The following is a 17,894-nucleotide window of genomic DNA, read 5'->3' as shown; positions in this document are numbered from 1 at the left end:
GTTTTTATTACTGCCATAATAATCAATTTCAACCATTACACGCATCTGCAAAAAACATCGTAAGCTACCTACTACACTTACAAAAGTCCAAATTAGCTTTTTCATCCATTAAAATACATCTGACTTCAATTTCAGCTTATCTGCAAATTACGCACTCAACTTCATTATTCAGAATCCCAGTCATAAAAGCATTTATGGGAGGTCTGAAAAGGATTATTCCACCAAGAACACTACCAGTTCCTTTGTGGAACCTTAACATCGTATTAACACGACTGATGGGTCCACCATTTGAACCCATGCACTAATGTGAGATACATGGAAAGTAGCCTTTCTAATAGCTATCACATCTCTCAGAAGAGTAAGTGAAATACCAGCATTTACCATACAAGAACCCTTTGTACAAATACACAAACATAAAGTGGTTCTACGTACAAATCCAAAATTCTTACCTAAAGTCATTTCACCATTTCACTTAAATCAAACAGTAGAACTCCCAGTGTTCTTTCCAGGACCAGATTCTGTAGCTGAGAGAGCATTACATACATTAGACATCAAAAGGGCACTAATGTACTACATTGATAGAACTAAACAAATTCGCAAAACAAAACAATTGTTTGTTGCTTTCCAAAAACCTCATACAGGGAATCCAATATCCAAACAAGGCATTGCCAGATGGATAGTTAAATGTATTCAAACCTGTTATATAAAAGCAAAAAGAGAGCTGCCTATTACACCAAGGGCACACTCCACTAGAAAGAAAGGTGCCACAATGGCTTTTCTAGGAAACATTCCAATGACTGAAATAAGGCAGCCACATGGTCTATGCCTCATACATTTACCAAGCATTACTGCGTGGATGTGTTAACAACACAAGCGACAGTAGAAAAAGCAGTATTAAGAACATTATTTCAAACAACTTCAACCCCTACAGGCTAAACCACCGCTTTTGGAGAGGCAACTGCTTACTAGTTTATGCACAGCAAGTGTATCTGCAGCTACACATGCCATTGAACGGAAAATGTCACTTACCCAGTGTACATCTGTTCGTGGCATGAGACACTGCAGATTCACATGCGCCCACCCACCTCCCCGGGAGTCTGTAGCCGTTCGAAGTTGACAAAAAATTAAACTTGTACATTTGTAAATCTGTAAATATATCACTTTTAGTCACATTATGTACATACATACTTACTCCATTGCATGGGCACTATTACTATATACACAACTCCTACCTCACCCTCTGCGGGGAAAACAATCTAAGATGGAGTCGACGCCCATGCGCAATGGAGCCGAAAGGGGAGGAATCCCTCGGTCTCGTCACTCGAAAAGACTTCTTCGAAGAAAAACAACTTGTAACACTCCAAGCCCAACACTAGATGGCGGGATGTGCACAGCATGTGAATCTGCAGCGTCTCATGCCACGAACAGATGTACACTGGGTAAGTGACATTTTCCATATGTCTATCTATCTATCTATCTCTATATATAGACAAATGTATATACAGGTTATGTATTAGGCCCTTGGCTTAGTAGCATATGGCAGCCCTTATGCATAAAAAGGACCAAACCCAGTCAACCAATCACAACACACCACCCTCTAGAACTCTCCGGTGAGGAGCTGCCTTCCCTCAGATTTTCCACCACACGTCGTGCTTAGGAGTCTTCCCTGAGCTCTGCTCAGTTTTTTCTCTCGGAGACTTATTCAGAGGATGTTGGATTAATTTCTTCAAAATTTTTCTTCACCTAATGTTCAAACTGACAACCATGTCAGAGACCCCAAAGAAGGGGCTTTTCAGATCCTGTAATACATGTATGAAAAAGAGATTACATTTAGATGACCCCCATGAGGATTTGTATATACTGTCTCTATCCTAACCACAAAACTAGAGACTGCAAGGTTTGTATAAAGATTTCTACTAAGACGTCAAAGGACAGAGAAGGTCCGGTCATGCTCTGGCTACAAAGGTTGAAGACCCCGGACAATCATGGCTCTGAAGAGGACAGTGCCTCATCCTCTGTCTGTCACTAAAACTCCTGAAAAACGACATAGGGAACCGTCGACGTCCAAAGGGCCTCCAAAAAAAGGTTGCTAAAAAGTCATCTGAGGGCTCTGTAAAAAAAATCGTAGCCCTTCTACGAAACACTGTGTGCAGGCTGGCAAACCGGGAGGATCAGGTTCCCTCTTAAAATCTAAACAAAACCTTTTCTGAGCCCTTAACGCCGCTTCTGCCCATCAAACATGCATTTAAAAAAAAAAACAGGATCTGCACCGTCCACTGCACCATTGTTGACGGTATCCTTGCTGACGGCTCTGGTATCAAAAGTACTTTCGACAGTACTTATTATTTCTATGTCGACCGCAGCCTCAACTGAATCCTCCTCGACGATGCTATCATCTTCGGCTGCGGTACGTCCCATATCGTCAAAGCGACTTCATTCTTCGTCGTCGATCCTCCCGTCGACTATTTTATCTCGGGTACCACCATTGTCGACACCTCTATCGAGGGTTGCCAGCAAGAAAGCCTCCGTAGGCGATTGTTCTGTCAACACCTCCGACGACAACAATCCAGCTCTCGTCGACGACCACACAATACAGAGACCGTCGACGTTACCTCTTTACTCATCTGCAGATCATATATCTTTTAAAAAGAGATCAAGGCTTCATTTGACCCCATCCATTACATCCCCAAGTAAGGTGCCAGGTTATTGCCATCACACCTTTTGGATGAGGCTGATTCAGAGGAAGATGGGATGTTCGGAGCAGCTAGGAGCCCCTCCCAGTTAAGGATTAAATGTAAAGAATACTCGGATGACGATTCTTATAATGACCCCTATTACGAACAGCCGCCTCATAAACAGCAACAGGACCTGGCGTCATTGCCTTCCGGTCTGGTGTTGGATCTCCAAGCAATGTTGGCAGACTATAGACCGCGTTTTCCACCAATGGCTAAAAATGTTCCACAACCGGTGATTCCCATCATTCCGCCTCCACCTCCGCAACCTCATCAACCACAGGTGCTGCTTAGCCCTCAACTACAGGGCTCCCCTCAGGTTCATCCACAAACTTCTTCAGATGACAGGGCTTAGGATAGTGAGGTTCGTTCACTACAAGAGGAGTGGGATGAATATATACTTGCAGCATCTGAATCTCCTGTACCACCAGTGGTGGAATCTCCTCTGGAAGAAATAGGTACTTTCCACAACCTTTTGGAACGGCGGCCACACTGTTTGAGCTTCAAATGCCTGCAGCTCAGCAAGACTGTTTCCTGTATGATTTTTAGGGAACCCCACAGGAAAACAGTGAGAGCCATTCCAGTTATAGATCATGTTTGGCAGCAATGTTTAAAGATAATGCAACAGTACCGGAGGTGCTACCTAAATTGGATAAATATAAATCTACAGTTGATGCTCCTGCATGCCTTTCAGGTCATCCAAAATCAGATTCCGTAATATCACAAGCAGCGCAGCGGCGCTCCAGGAACCTTTCCATGTCTGTAACCACACCGCTAGATAAGGAAAGTAAACACCTGGATAATATCGGCAAGTGATTCTCCTCAATATCTGCCATTGTTGTGCGAGCTGCAAATTCCCTAGCGCTCCTTGGCAGGTATGATAGACAACTCTGGTCTGACGCAAGTCAGCATTTCGACGTTCTCCCGGACATTACCAGGGTGGAGGCCAAAAAAAGTTTTGATGGAAGGACAGCGATCCTCTGCAGAAAGAGTCGATTGTGCGCTAGGTATTGCTGCCATGGACTTTAGACTTCTAGCAGGCTCAGCAGTTTTGAGGCGTCAAGGGTGGCTAAAGGCAACTAATTTCTGCCCGGAGGTCCAAACAAAAATTTTAGATCTACCACAAAGATGGAGAAGCACCTTTCGGAAAGTATGTAGATGATTCCCTCCAGACGATTAAATCCTGCACTGATACCGCCAGATCGCTTGGTGCTGTGCAGTACAATACGATGCCCTTCCGTGGAGCTAGAGGCAGGGGGACAACCTTCCTTTCGTGGCGGTTACCAGCAGTATAGGTATCCATCGTACTGCACCACCATTAACACCTCTAGGCCCCAGTATCAGCAAAGAAAGCCTTCTACGGCGGCTTACAATAGGCCTCCTCACAGAGGAAAGCCAGGAAGACAATCCAAGGAAGCTTTTCATAGAGAATGACTGGCTTCAGATTCCAGCTACTCCTCGTTCTTCTCCGTTCAGACACTACTTACATCGTTGGCATCAAATTACAAAGGACAAATGGGTATTGGATATAATTTGATTTGGCCACCTCCTGGAATTCACACAGATGCCTCCGGTCACACCGCCTTCCCAAATACATCAGAAGAACCTACCTCTGCTCATCTTGGAAGCAGAGATCATGATGAGCAAGGGAGCAATCAAAGAAGTGCCTTATTCACAAAGTGGTATAGGCTTCTACTCCCCGTTTTTTCCTAATTCGAAAAAAGTCTTGTCTGTGGAGGCCAATCCTGGACTTAAGTACCTAAAGAAACAATCTTTCTGCATGGCAACATTGAAGGACGTCTTACAACTCCTCAACAGAACAGATTATATGGTGTCCCTGGGCCTTCAAGACGCCTACTTCCATATACCGATCTACACAAATCACAGACAGTTTCTACGGTTCAGGGTAGCAAGCAGGCATTTCCAGTTCAAGGTGCTTCCCTTTGGACTGAAATCCGCACCCAGGATCTTCACCAAATGTTTAGCCCCCCCTCACAGCTTACCTAAGAAGCAACCGCCACCAAATTTTTCCCTACCACGACGACTGGTTGATAAAGGCACCAGACATTCTCTCTGCACACAGGTCCGTCAAAGCGACCTTGCGTCTCTTCAAGGACTTAGGCCTCACTCTCAACCAAGACAAGTCGCAGCTCCTCCCATCCACAAGGATATTGTTTCTGAGCGCTATACTGGGGACACAACAAACGAAGACCTACCCTACTTTGGAAAGACAAGCTGATCACGCTAGCAAAAAGAATACAACAAAGAAAGTTTCTTTCTGTCCGATGCTACAAATCATTGCTGGGAATGTCATCTTGTATAGACCTTGTTCCACGTTGTCGCCTTCATATGCGTCCACTCCAAGAAGACTTAGACAACCGATGGAAACAAAGTCCGGGGTCCTTCGAGGATAAACTGCAGATAACTACAAGAATGATAGCTTCACCCCACTGGTGGACAATACTGGCAAATGTTTCCAAAGGAATGCAATTTTTAGCTCAGATTCCTCCTCTAACCATAACGACCAATGCATCAATGGTCGTATGGGGCGCATGCCTCCAGGACTTTGAAGTAAGCGGCAGCTGGCCCCCTTCTCACCGTTCTCTTGATATCAACCTCCTAGAACTCAAGGCAATATTCTTAGCATTGCAAGCCTTCCTTTCAAGAATTCGTGGATCAGCGGTGCTTGTCCAAACGGAAAATAGAACAACCATGCTTTACATCAACAAGCCAGGAGGAACTCGTTTGCAGCTACTGTCCCAGGAAGCACAATCCATTTGAACTTGGGGCATTCACCATTTAGTGCACATAAGGGCGGAGCACGACCCAGGCATCCAGAATACCTGACTAAACACATCTCTTCACGAATGGGAACTGGACCAGAAGATGCTAGACAGCATTTTCTTCCAGTGGGGAAAGCCAAACCTAGACCTGTTCACAACCTTCCAGAACGCCAAATGCCAGTATTACGCAAGCTGGCGTCACCAACCAGGGTCGTCGGGGGGGGGGGAGGGATGCTTTTTCGATAGCATGGTCAGGAGTCTACGCCTACGCTTTTCCTCCCATTCCTCGCCTCCAAAGATTGATCTGCAAGATCAAGTCGGAACCATGTCGGATAATTCTCATTGCTCCACGGTGGCCACGTCAACCTTGGTACATGGAGCTTCTGCTGCTATCTGCATGTCCTTCCATCAGGTTGAAGCATATTCCTGAGCTCCTCACTATCAACCAGGGCCAAGTGAGACATCCGGTCCCCAGGTCTCTGTTTATCGGCATGGCTCCTGAATTCAATGAATTTGGCCAATTGAACATCTCCAAGGATTGTAAGGACATCCTTGCCAAAGCCCAAGCTGATAGCACAAATAACACTTATCGGCTAATGTGAAAGCAGTTCTGTCTTTGGTGCAACTCCACCAATACGCATCCTATATCCGCCCCGGAGGAAATCTTACCTAAATTGCTTCATTTAGCACGCTCAGGTCTTGCCTACGCGTCCATCACAGTTCATTTAGCATCCATCTCTAGATACAGGAGAATATCCGGTAAACCATCTCTTTGGTCTCAAAGACTTGTAAAACCATTCTTGCAAGGTCTCTTGAGATCTTTCCCTCCAGTGAAAGCCCCTCCTCTGGCATGGCAGCTAAACATAGTCTTAGGACCACAAGTATCATGTGGCAACAGTCATCTTTGTAGTCTTCTGGTTGTTATCAGCTCCTTTTATGGTGGTGGTTCCATAATGCAGGTGTGAACTGAAGCCTGATTGATAGTCGTGAAGAGAATTTGTGTTGATGTGTTTTTAAAGTCATGTGTAGACTGTAAATTTGGTTAAGACCTTTGTGCACCCCACAATTGGCATACTGGTGTCCCCTCATAAGTCCCTAGTATATGGTATTTAGGTGCCCAGGGCATTGGACACAAGGGGACCCCATGGGCTGCAGCATGTACTATGCTACCCATGGGAGCCCATGTAAAATGTGTCTGCAGGCCTGGCATTGCAGCATGCGTGAAAAGTTGCATGCACCCTTTCACCACAGGTCACTATGGTAGGCTCTTCCAGCCCAAAGGGCAAGATGCAGGTCCCTGTGTGTGAGGGCACCCCTGCATGAGCAGAGGTGCCCCTGCGAACTCCAGCTCCATTGCACTGGACTTCGTAAGTGTAGGGGAGCCATTTTACCCGTGTACTGGTGTCCAGCTACTTAATGGTAACTCCAAACCTGGGCATGTTTGGTATCCAGCATGTCGGAATCATACCCCAATGCTGTTGCCAGTATTGATTGCACGATTCCATGCACTCTGGGGGCTCCTTAGAGGACTACCCAGTATTGTTTCCACCAGTCTTCAAGGGTTTTCCAGGCAGCCCGCTCTGCTGCCACTCCTCAGACAGGTTTCTGCCCTCCTGCTGCTTGACCAGCTTAAGCAGGGGACGGTAGAACAAAGGATTTCCTGTGGGAGAGGGAGGGAACACCCACTCCTTTGGAAAAAGATATGACTGCTTTGGAGTGTTACCACCCCCCAAACCACCGGTTTGTTTTGATGGGCCCTGCTCTGGTGCGAAACAGGACAAACGAAAGGGGAGTGACCACTCCCCTGTCCATCGCCAACCCAGGGGTGGTGCCCAGAGCTCCCCCAGGTGGCCACTTGATGCTGCCATCTTGAAACCAAGATTTTCAGAGGCCTCTGGGAGCATCTGAGTGACCAGTTCAGGCAGGTGACATCATAGACCCCTCCTGATAGGTGGTCACCATGCCAGGTGACCAAACCATCTTGTAGGGCTTTTTAGTGACTCCCTTGCGGGGGAGCCCACCGATTTGACACACAAGGCTCCACCAGGACTCCTCTGCATCATTTACTCTTACGTCTGGCCACTGGAACCGCAACTAGACTCTTCAAGAACCTACAAGTCTGCAACTTCTGTGACGACCTCGCTTTGTAACTTTGTTTCCCCAGCTTCTTCCAGCAACTGTAACATTTCCCCGGCTGTGCCTCCTCTGGGGTCGTTGAGACTTCAGCCTGCACCCAGAAGGAATCTCCTTGGAGTGAAGGAGTCACTCCCCTGCATCTGCAGGCACCAACTGCAACGACGTCCGGCTGCGTGGATCTGTTCTCCAGAACTGCGTGGATCCTGCATCACAGGTAGTGGTCTGGAGTGGTCCCCTTTGTCCTCTCTACCCACTATCCAACTTGGGAGACATTGAGCCCTTACCTCTCCTTGCATGACAGTACCCCTGTGCACTGCAACTCTTGGAGCTGCCAAGGCTTTTTGCCTCCTGCTCCAAGGATCTTCAGGCTCAGAGTAGCCCCGGCCCCCAGCACTTCTTCCTACGAAGAAGTGTCTCCTCTCTGCTGCTCCAGCAATGGGGGACTCATCTCCAGGTGTGCTGACTGGGCCTCACTGTGACTTGTTGTCTGCTGCCAGTGGGTTGCCTGCTGGGGCTGCGACTGCTATTGCTGGCTCTCCCGACTGCTGAGGGTCTGCCCAGACTACCTTCCAAGGGTCGAGTCCCCTGGACCTTGCTGGTCCTCCTCAGCCTTGCAACTGTTATTGTGCTTCTTCTTGCATTTGCCAAGGCTTGTTGGTGGTTCTCCTAACCACTGACCATCTGCAACCCAACATCCGACGTGGGACACCACCTGCACCGCTCCCAGGACTGCACAGCTGGTCGTCTTCTTCCCCCGTTGACCTGGTTCTGCATCAACAGAAGGATGCATAGTTGTTCCTGCCACGACCAGACACTCCATTTTGGACTGGACTCTGTCCCCTTCTTTTACAGGTCCTCTTCTGCCAGAATCCACCTTTGGTTTCTTCTAGTCTGGTCCTGTGCTTGCACAATCCCTTTTCTAAGTCCTCCTGTTAGTCCCTGTGAAGACCAGGTACTTACCTCTGCTCTCCTGGTCGCCACTCAGATACTCACCTCTCGGGGTCCCTTCCAGCTCCGCCCTAACAACTCCACATCCTTGGGTGGGGGACTTCACTTCGCATTCCATTTTGTTTTTTTTTAGCATATAGTCTGGCCCTCCCCTAGGGCCCTCACTATTTCATGCAATTATTGCCAGTGCTTGTTGTTTCTATGCTAATTTCTTATTGCTGTTGTGTACATACATAGTATTTACTTACCTCCAGTTGGGGGGACTGCCTATAAGTAATCTACTGTTGTTACTATAATAAAGTGCCTTTATTCTTGTAACACTGTGTGGTTCTTTCATGTGTGATACATTGCTGTGTGACTATAATGGTATTGCATACGTTTTGCATGTCTCCTAGATAAGTCTTAGCTGCTCATCCACACCTACCTCTAGAGAGCCTGGCTTCCTAGACACTGCCTACATTTCACTAATAGGGGTTGCCTGGACCTGGTATAAGGTGCCAACACCTTAGGTTTCCACCATACACCAGGCCAGCTTCCTGCACCAGGTCCCCCCTCCCCTTGTAGGCATTAGTGCTACAGAGGGCCCTGGTGACTCCAGACCAGTGGAAATACTTGCAGTTAATGGATTTTTTTAAATAACGTTCAAGAATATGGGTGTTCGATGGCATATGTTGCTGCAGATACTGGCTTGCACATTTCATCCCGTATTTCCCTCTGAGACCAGCCTACTTGCTGCCAAAATCTCCAGGTCAAACATCCCAGAGAAGCAGAGTTATCAAGGTTCTTATTATCTCGATGGGGTTGGCTGCTGTGGTTACTGGCTCCTTTAAGATTACAGTGGGACTCGTAATGAGGCTCTTGGTGCAAGAAGTCAGTAACACATGCTTTTGGGCTCCAACTCATTATGTAGCAAACAAATGGTCATCTTCCTCAGTACACATTCATCTCTGATATTTTTGCTTGTGTGAGACAGATGTGGTTGAGATGATGCAAGCCTTTGATGAAGCCAACACTCCTGGGCTAACTCTATTCAGACTTTTCACCATGTTGGCACTTAGCAGGAGGTCATGTGGTCTGGCTACCATCTTTGAGTTCGCCATCTGAAAGCATCAAAGGTCAAAATAAATTTACAAGTAACTAACTCACACTTTTACCTTGTACCTCTTTTCTCTACCCTTTCTTCTTTCGAAACAAAAATAAATATTAGCTTGGTTGAATATTGGCATTGCAGACGAGCAGAGGTGGAAGTAAGTAGATGATTATCAGGTGAACATAGTGCACTGTACAACTGCAGTAGAAATCTAGTTCGCAGAAGCACTTTGAGTTAGAGGGGCAGGCTCTAGGACAGTAGCTTAGAGGATAGTAACCTACACTTTCTCTATTGGATGTTAAATAGCCCAGTGATGCTGTAACTCATGGGTACTCGCAAACATTTCCCAGAGGCCACAAACTATGGTCTATGGCATGCCCGAGGACCGCATTAATGGCAGCATGGTGGGAGTGGGGCTTTGAGGCAGGGGTGTGAGACTAGGGGAATCAAATCACGTACATGATGTCAGTGAGCCATGGATTTATTTTCATGGTTTCTTTCCATAGTGCCCTGTAAATTAAGCCCATAGTCTCTAGAATAGTCAGAGTTGACAGTACTGTGTTATTCTATATCGGAATTGCTATCCCTGTACCGCACCTTGGAGAAAGTCTTTCTGCTTGCAACCTTGGGAGAGGCAAGTGTAACAAGCATTTGCAATGTAATGGGTCTCGCGTTCAAAGCTATTAGCTTTGTAAACTCCTCACCTGACTTTTCTTGCCACATAAACTGAAAAGTAAAACAGTTTCACATAAGCAAGCCGACGTCCACCAGGAGCACAAAGCAAACACACAAAAGGAAAGAGACGTTCGCTCACAGTGGAACGTATCGCAAAAGTGCAATTATCCATGTAACCCGCAAAATGCAAATATCCATGTAATTGGCAAAAGTGCAAATATCCAGGTAGTCCAGAAACCATGACGAAAACATGGAGTCTTGCATGTTTTCAGTAGTTGACAGGTGCGCTCGAGGAGGGCTGAACACCGGAAAAGGCATGACGTATGCATGCCTTTCATTAATGAAATGAAATGAAGCAAATGGTAAAAGGCACGCCTACAAACACACAAAAGTGATGGGCCTGACATGGGCGCGGGTACAAGCCCATAGAGAGATGACAACAGGGATAGAGCGCTTTGCGCTCAACCCTAAAAAGTGGACCTGATTATTGACCTGAATTAATTATTGAAATGCAACCGAGTTGCACAACATGAAACCAGAAGACATGCTTCTCCATTTGACCCAGTTGTTTGATCCTAGGCAATTTTCTAATTCGCTTTACCTCCTTTTTCTTCATTATGAGCAACAAGAGCACCTTGAAATGATTGGGTTCAGGATATATGCTGTACAAACCTTTGTGTGTTTGATTTAATATACTTTAATATTGTCCATGCATAATGACCCTGACCTCCCAGATAGGTGCACGTGGCGACTGACTTGCCTCTTAGTTCACTGTTGGCATTGTTGTCAGGGTATAAACAGGCATGAATATCTCTACACTCATTTTGGAAAATGCTCAGTTTTAAATAAAATACTTCTGACTGCACTAATCTATTCTTATGGAATAAGGTGTACCGCTTTTGCTTGTTAATGAAATTCACTTTTTCAATTTTGGGGAAACTTGATTATATTTTTACACGTTTTGTTGCAAGATGTATTGAAAAATGAATGTGTTCCTAAAGTAAATTTTTTTCATGACACCTTATTCGATCCCTTTCTTTTACTCCAGTTAGCCTGTAAAATAAACACTTTCCAGTTTATTTAACATGTTTTAATGTCAGTGCTTCCTGAAGTAAACCGCAGCCCAGTACAGTCATTCGGCTGAGGGCAGCATGTGAAAGTCAGGAGGGCAGGATTTGACCTCCTGGCCGTACTTTGCTTACCATGGCTGTAACAGAATTTGAAATCATTATTTGATGTTTTCACGAATACAGAACAAGAGCTCACCATAGTGATGGTCTCGGACAGCATCAAAGAGGAGGTAGAGCTCTATCCCTTGGCTGAACAGAACCCAGAGAATGTTAAAAACATTCACAGCCCTGCAGGTACGTCCTTTTTTTTTTTTTTTTAACCTCTGTTCGCATGAATGTGGAATTATTTTTTTGTTTTGTTTTTCAAAATTAATGGAGAGAGAAATAAGGTGCACACTTATAGCATTATAGTATACGTTTGGTAATACATAGCGAAACATATTAGGAACATTTAGGGCTGCTCGTAATCAAAGACCCATCTAGGGAACAGATGGGTTAGTAAGTACTGTAACAGCGAGTAATGTAGAGGATCTCATAAAGGGGAGGTGGAGAGGTGGGTAATGGGGAGAAGAGGAGGCCAGGAGTTCTAGGGGTGAGTAGCGGCGTGTCCCAATAGATCTTGAGGATTGGCTAGAGTCAGCCGGGGTCAGGTGGTATGTTGGGATGGTGGCCCAAAGTGCACTCTGGATGCCCTACATAAACAAACAGTCCATGTACGTGGCAGTGGGAAGGTGTTCTTCATCAGATGTAGCGGTCTCGTCGCTGCGGGGAAAAGCTCCACAAAAGAGCATAGTGCGTGTCGAGTGAGAGTACACTATACCATTTGTTCAGACTGGCCCATATAAATTTCAGAAGGCGGCTCCGGCAGCATAGCAAAAAAAAAAAAATTTGTAAGCAGAATGGGAATGTTTAAGAATAGGTATAAAAAACAGGGCAGAATTACCTTTTTTTTTATTTTTTATTATGGCGCCACAGCCAGTCATAAAAACGAGAGACAAATCCAATAGTCTTATCTTGGAGGTTAATTTATCTATGGCCGTGCCATAGGTGGCTGTGATTACTTGCTCTTTATCTCTGTGGAGCAGTATGATGAGATAGCGAACGTGTCCCATGCAGCAAGTCAGGGGAAATTCACTTTGAAAGGGGTCGGTAGCATCAGTAAGAGGAAACAAGTTAGATTTCGACCAGTTGATGTGAAGGCCGAAGAACAACAAGCTGTCCCATTGGGGAGGCAGAGGGTGCAGAGCCTTCGCATTTCTCATTCCAGACTTGTATTGTAATGATCTTTCTTTAGATTTAAAGAAAGAATTAAACATTTGGTATTCCAGTGTCTTCTCAGTATCTGACTGTTTAATAAGTAAAACATTTGGTTAATATTGCAGAATAAATAGTAATGTTTCTTTAAACAGACAGACAGCTTGATAGATGCATAGATAAAAGAAAAACAATACAGTCACGACTACAATCTTTTGACCAAGTTCACTTTTGTAAAAGCCTTGGGCTTAGAGGAGAACAAAATGTCAGAAGCCCCCAAATGCTAAACGATAAGGCTAGTGAAGGAAAATGTTCTTATAGGTTCCAAAATATGTAGACTCGTAAGAAGGCCTCTCACACTGTGCAACGCATAGAGAGAAGGTTTCAAAGGAAGCCATACAGGAGGATGGGAGACTGAAGAAATGGACAAAGATTTTGAAGATCCCTCCGTCATTAAGCCAACCAACACAGAGACAGACGTGGCTCTTCATTCTGGACGGTGCATTGTGAGCAAGCTGTTCAAAGAAGGACACTGTACTCTCCCTTCTTCTCGAACTTCAGTCTACGAGTGCTGATTTTAAGTTTGGAAGAATCATGAAGGTGTTTTCAGACTGAATGATGTCCTTCAGCCTAAGGTTCTCCTTCTGAAATCACTTGAATTAAACCTATAATCATGGACTTCTTTGACCTAATGATCGGAAAATGGCTAAAATCTGTCACTGCACAGCAAGGATTTGTCCTGTTGCATGAAAAGCTGTGGAGGTGAAGTGCTCTATCCTTCAACAATCAAACTTGCATTAACCCAGTAATCGTTAAGTTACTATTTGCGATACACCAGATGCTGTCTAGATCACAAGATACAGCATTGCACGGTTGAAAGTCGGCCATTAATATTTTACTACTGAACATACACTTTAGTGGCTTTCACCAGTGAGATAATTTGTTGTCTATTCATTCACATAGATCTGAGGTTACTAGTGTAGGCTTAAAAGTCCCAGGTGCTCTGTCCTTGTGATATCCTGCTCTTCATTTGATCTTTTTGGGAGACCTGGCTAGTTTTCTTGTGCTGGGGAGAAAAGGGCTGTGCAAGTGCCCTACATGATTATGATGTGGTGCACACCAGCCATATATTACCATGTATTAATCTATTTTGGGTGATTGGAGTCCACCCAGAATTGTGCTCCTTTTGAGCTGGGTGGCTACCACTTCTGTGACCTGGCCATGGCCAGTCATAGGAGCGGTACAGGCCCTTTTCTTAACCCAAGTGGGGAGAATACCTATTGGCTCTTCCTGGGAAATCCTTGTAGTGTGTCAAGCTTGGGCACCCTATTCCCTTTGACTGTACATCAGCAAATGGTGACATCTCATTTTCAATATTTGTGGAGAAGTATATATTGGGCAAATCCCAGGTGATCTTTAAGACAGGGAAGGTAGCTGAAATAGTGAAATCTTTGCTGTATGATTTGCGCCTAATGGTCTATGGTGGATATAGGAAAGTATCCTGTTTTTGGCATGGTGACCCCACTTTATGGCTGCTGTCAGTATGCTTTGACTGTTTTCACTGGGATCCTGTTAACCAGGACCCCAGTGATTCTGCTCTCTCCCTCTAAATGTGGTTGCTTAGAACTTTGCACACCCCACAATTGGCATACGGGTGCCCCCATACAAGTCCCTAGTATATGGTACTTAAGTACCCAAGGCATTGGGGTACCACGGGTTCCCCATGGGCTGCAGCATGTATTGTGCCACCCATGGGAGCCCATGCAAAATGTGTCTGCAGGTCTGCCATTGCATCCTGCGTGAAAAGGTGATTGCACCCTTTCACTACAGGTCACTGTACCAGGTCACTGTAAGTCACCCCTCTGGTAGGCTGTCCTAGCCCAGAGCGCACAGTGCAGGTACCTGTGTGTGAGGGCACCCCTGCATGAGCAGAGGTGCCCCTACGATCTCCAGCTCCATTGCACTGGACTTCGTAAATGTTGGCGAAGCTGGACACAGGTCACTCACTACCTGTGTCCAGCTACATAATGGTAACTCCGAACCCGGGCATGTTTGGTATCAAACATGTCTGAATCGTACCCCAATTCTGCTGCCAGTATTGGTTGTATGATTCCATGCACTCTGGGGGCTCCTTAGAGGACTCCCTGCATTGCTCCTCCCAGTCTTCTGTGGTTTTCCGGGCCATCCGCGCTGCTGCCACCCCTCATACAGGTTTCTGCCCTCCTGCTGCTTGACCAGCTCAGGCAGAGGAAGGCAGAATAAAGGATTTCCTGTGGGGGAGGGAGGTAGCACCCTCTCCCTTAGAGATAAGTGTTACATGATTTGGGAGGGGTAGCCTCCCCAAGCCACCGGTATGCTTTAAAGGGCACATTTTGTGCCCTCCTTGCATAAACCGGTTTGCATCAGTCCAGAGATTCCCAGTCACTGCTCTGGCATGAAACTGGACAAAGAAAAGGGGAGTGACCACTCCCCTCTCCATCACCACCCTAGGGGTGATGCCCAGAGCTCCTCCAGGTGGCCACTTGATTTTGCCATCTTGAATCGAAGATGGACAGAGGCCCCTGGGAGCATCAGAGTGGCCAGGTCAGATAGGTGATGTCACAGCCCCCTCCTGATAGGTGGTCATCCTGCTAGGTGACTAATCCCCCCCCTTCCTGGGCTATTTAGGGTCTCCCTCTTAGGTGCGTCCTCAGATTCATCGTGCAAGATTCGGGCATGACCCCTCTGCATAGTTTACTTCATCTTTTGGCCACTGGAACTGAACCCTCCAGGAACCGACAGTGTGCATCCACAGTGACGACTCTGCTTGCAACTGGGAACTGTGTGTTTTGTGCTACAACAGAAGAAAAACCACCTTGCACCGCAGCCCCGGTCCACGGACACCAGCGCCATTGACTCCAGTATCGTCAACAGAAGCCACTGCTTGCACCGTGACCCATGGGCACCGCACAGAGCCCACATCGCACCTCAGCCTTGGGCCTACCAACGACAGCACTACAACAATGACGTTGCCGCTGCCTACACAGTGACCTGAAGACACAGCATGTCACACTGCCCCGCTTCACAGGACAGTGTCACCGAGCTGCTGCCTGCACCGTGATATCTGGACACCGCACGTTGCATCGTCCCAATTCGCACAGCAGCCCAGACGCCATCAACGACCGAGCTCCTGACTTCGTCATCCTCATGGAGTTCGATATGCAACACGTGACTTCAAGGGCCCCACGACTCCTGCACCGACCTCTGTAACTGACGCTGCACTTCAGATCTCATCACAAGGACTTCAATGCCCTACAATTCCAAGGTACTGTCTGCGGGTCTTTGTGACACTGTAGGTAGCACACGACCTCGCGGTCGGCCTGAACTGTTGGATTGTTTTTTCACGAATCCGTGATAGCCCCAGACGGAGCTATTGACTTCAAGGAACTGTATGTTCGGTGGCATGTGTAGCTGCAGATACACATGCTGTGCATAGTCCGCCGTCTGGTGTTGGGTCGGAGTGTTACAAGTTGTTTTTCTTCGAAGAAGTCTTTTCGAGTCACGAGACCGAGGGACTCCTCCTCCTTTGTTTCCATTGCGCATGGGCGTCGACTCCATCTTAGATTGTTTTTTTTCCGCCATCGGGTTCGGACGTGTTCCTTTTCGCTCCGTGTTTCGGGACGGAAAGATAGTCATAACTTCGGAAAACTACGTCGGTATTGTTTCGTTCGGTATCGGGTTAGATTAGAATCGACACCGAATCCTGAAGAGCTCCGGTAGCCCTTCGGGGTAATTTCGATCCCCCGTCGGGGCCTGGTCGGCCCGACCGCGTGCAACATCGAGACTGATGGAACGGACCCCGTTCCGATTCTGTCCTAAATGCCACAGTAAATATCCCTATACAGACCAGCATTTGGTCTGTAACTTGTGCCTGTCACCCGAGCACAAGGAAGAAACATGCGAGGCCTGTCGAGCGTTTCGGTCGAGAAAAACGCTCCGTGACCGAAGAGCCAGACGGTTGCAGATGGCGTCCACGCCGACAGGACAACGAGGGTTCGAGGAACAGGGAGAAGAAGAGGAAGCCTTCTCCATCCATGAATCGGACTCAGAGGAATTCGACGTCGAAGAAACCGTGAGTAAGACGTTGAAGCAAGTACCACACGGGAAAACAGACAAAGCCCAGGGGACGCCACTGCCAACAGGCCATGGCTCAACCCATAAAGTAGGTGACCGTCCATCGGCACCGAAAAAAGGCGAACTGGTGCCGAGGTCGTCCGACTCGGGTCGAGACACAGGCACGCAGCAATCTCGGGACCGAGAAATTGCTGCAGAAAAGGGTCGACACCGAGACAGCACCACCGAGGCCGCTCAGCACAGAGACAGCGGCACCGAAGATGGCTGATGCCGAGAAAGTTCGACACCGAAAAAGAGAAAAATCTCGTCGGAGCCGAAAACAACAAAAGACACGGTTTCGGTGCCTAAACGACCAGCAACTGAACCGACAGCCAGTTCGTACTCAGAGGAACAATCACTGTCCTCCCAAATGCGCAAACACAGGTTTGAGGAAGATTTACAAACCACAGATGTAGACCACACCCAAAAGCGGATCTTCATACAAAGTGGTACAGGGAAGATCAGCACTCTTCCCCCAATCAGGAGGAAAAGGAAACTCGATTTCCAACCACAAGAAAAGACACCACAAGCAAAAGTGGTAAAGAAGGTAACTCCACCACCGGTAACTCCTACATCACCGGCACAGACTCCGTCACATTCACCAGCTCATACCACTATGAGCCAAGATGACCAGGATGCGTGGGATCTCTATGACGCCCCAGTATCAGACAATAGCCCTGAGTCGTACCCTACTAAGCCCTCACCACCTGAAGACAGTACAGCGTATGCACAGGTGGTAGCTAGGGCAGCAGAGTTCCATAACGTGTCTTTACACTCAGAGCCTGTCGAAGATGACTTCCTTTTCAACACCCTCTCCTCCACCCATAGCAATTATCAAAGCCTCCCTATGCTCCCGGGAATGCTAAGGCACGCTAAACAGATCTTTAAAGAACCTGTCAAAAGCAGAGCAATAACTCCAAGGGTGGAGAAGAAATATAAAGCACCGCCCACGAACCCTGCTTTTATCACATCACAACTGCCACCAGATTCAGTTGTCGTAGGAGCAGCTCGTAAAAGAGCCAACTCTCACACATCAGGCGACGCACCACCTCCA

At 46.9% G+C, this 17,894-nt stretch overlaps 1 protein-coding gene across 3 annotated transcripts in view; it reads left to right on the top strand.

The window, feature by feature from the left end:
• LOC138248864 (zinc finger protein interacting with ribonucleoprotein K-like) overlaps positions 1-17,894 on the top strand; it is a 123,895-nt gene that overhangs the window by 76,420 nt on the left and 29,581 nt on the right. For all 3 annotated transcript variants that reach the window (XM_069202823.1, XM_069202821.1, XM_069202822.1), the window contains one exon: positions 11,618-11,728. In XM_069202823.1, the coding sequence (XP_069058924.1) occupies positions 11,618-11,728 (111 nt within the window). The remainder of the gene's footprint in view (positions 1-11,617; positions 11,729-17,894) is intronic.

Source organism: Pleurodeles waltl, chromosome 8, assembly GCF_031143425.1.
Source record: "Pleurodeles waltl isolate 20211129_DDA chromosome 8, aPleWal1.hap1.20221129, whole genome shotgun sequence".
Classification (NCBI taxonomy): domain Eukaryota; kingdom Metazoa; phylum Chordata; class Amphibia; order Caudata; family Salamandridae; genus Pleurodeles; species Pleurodeles waltl.
This window is presented reverse-complemented; position numbering and strand designations above follow the sequence as displayed.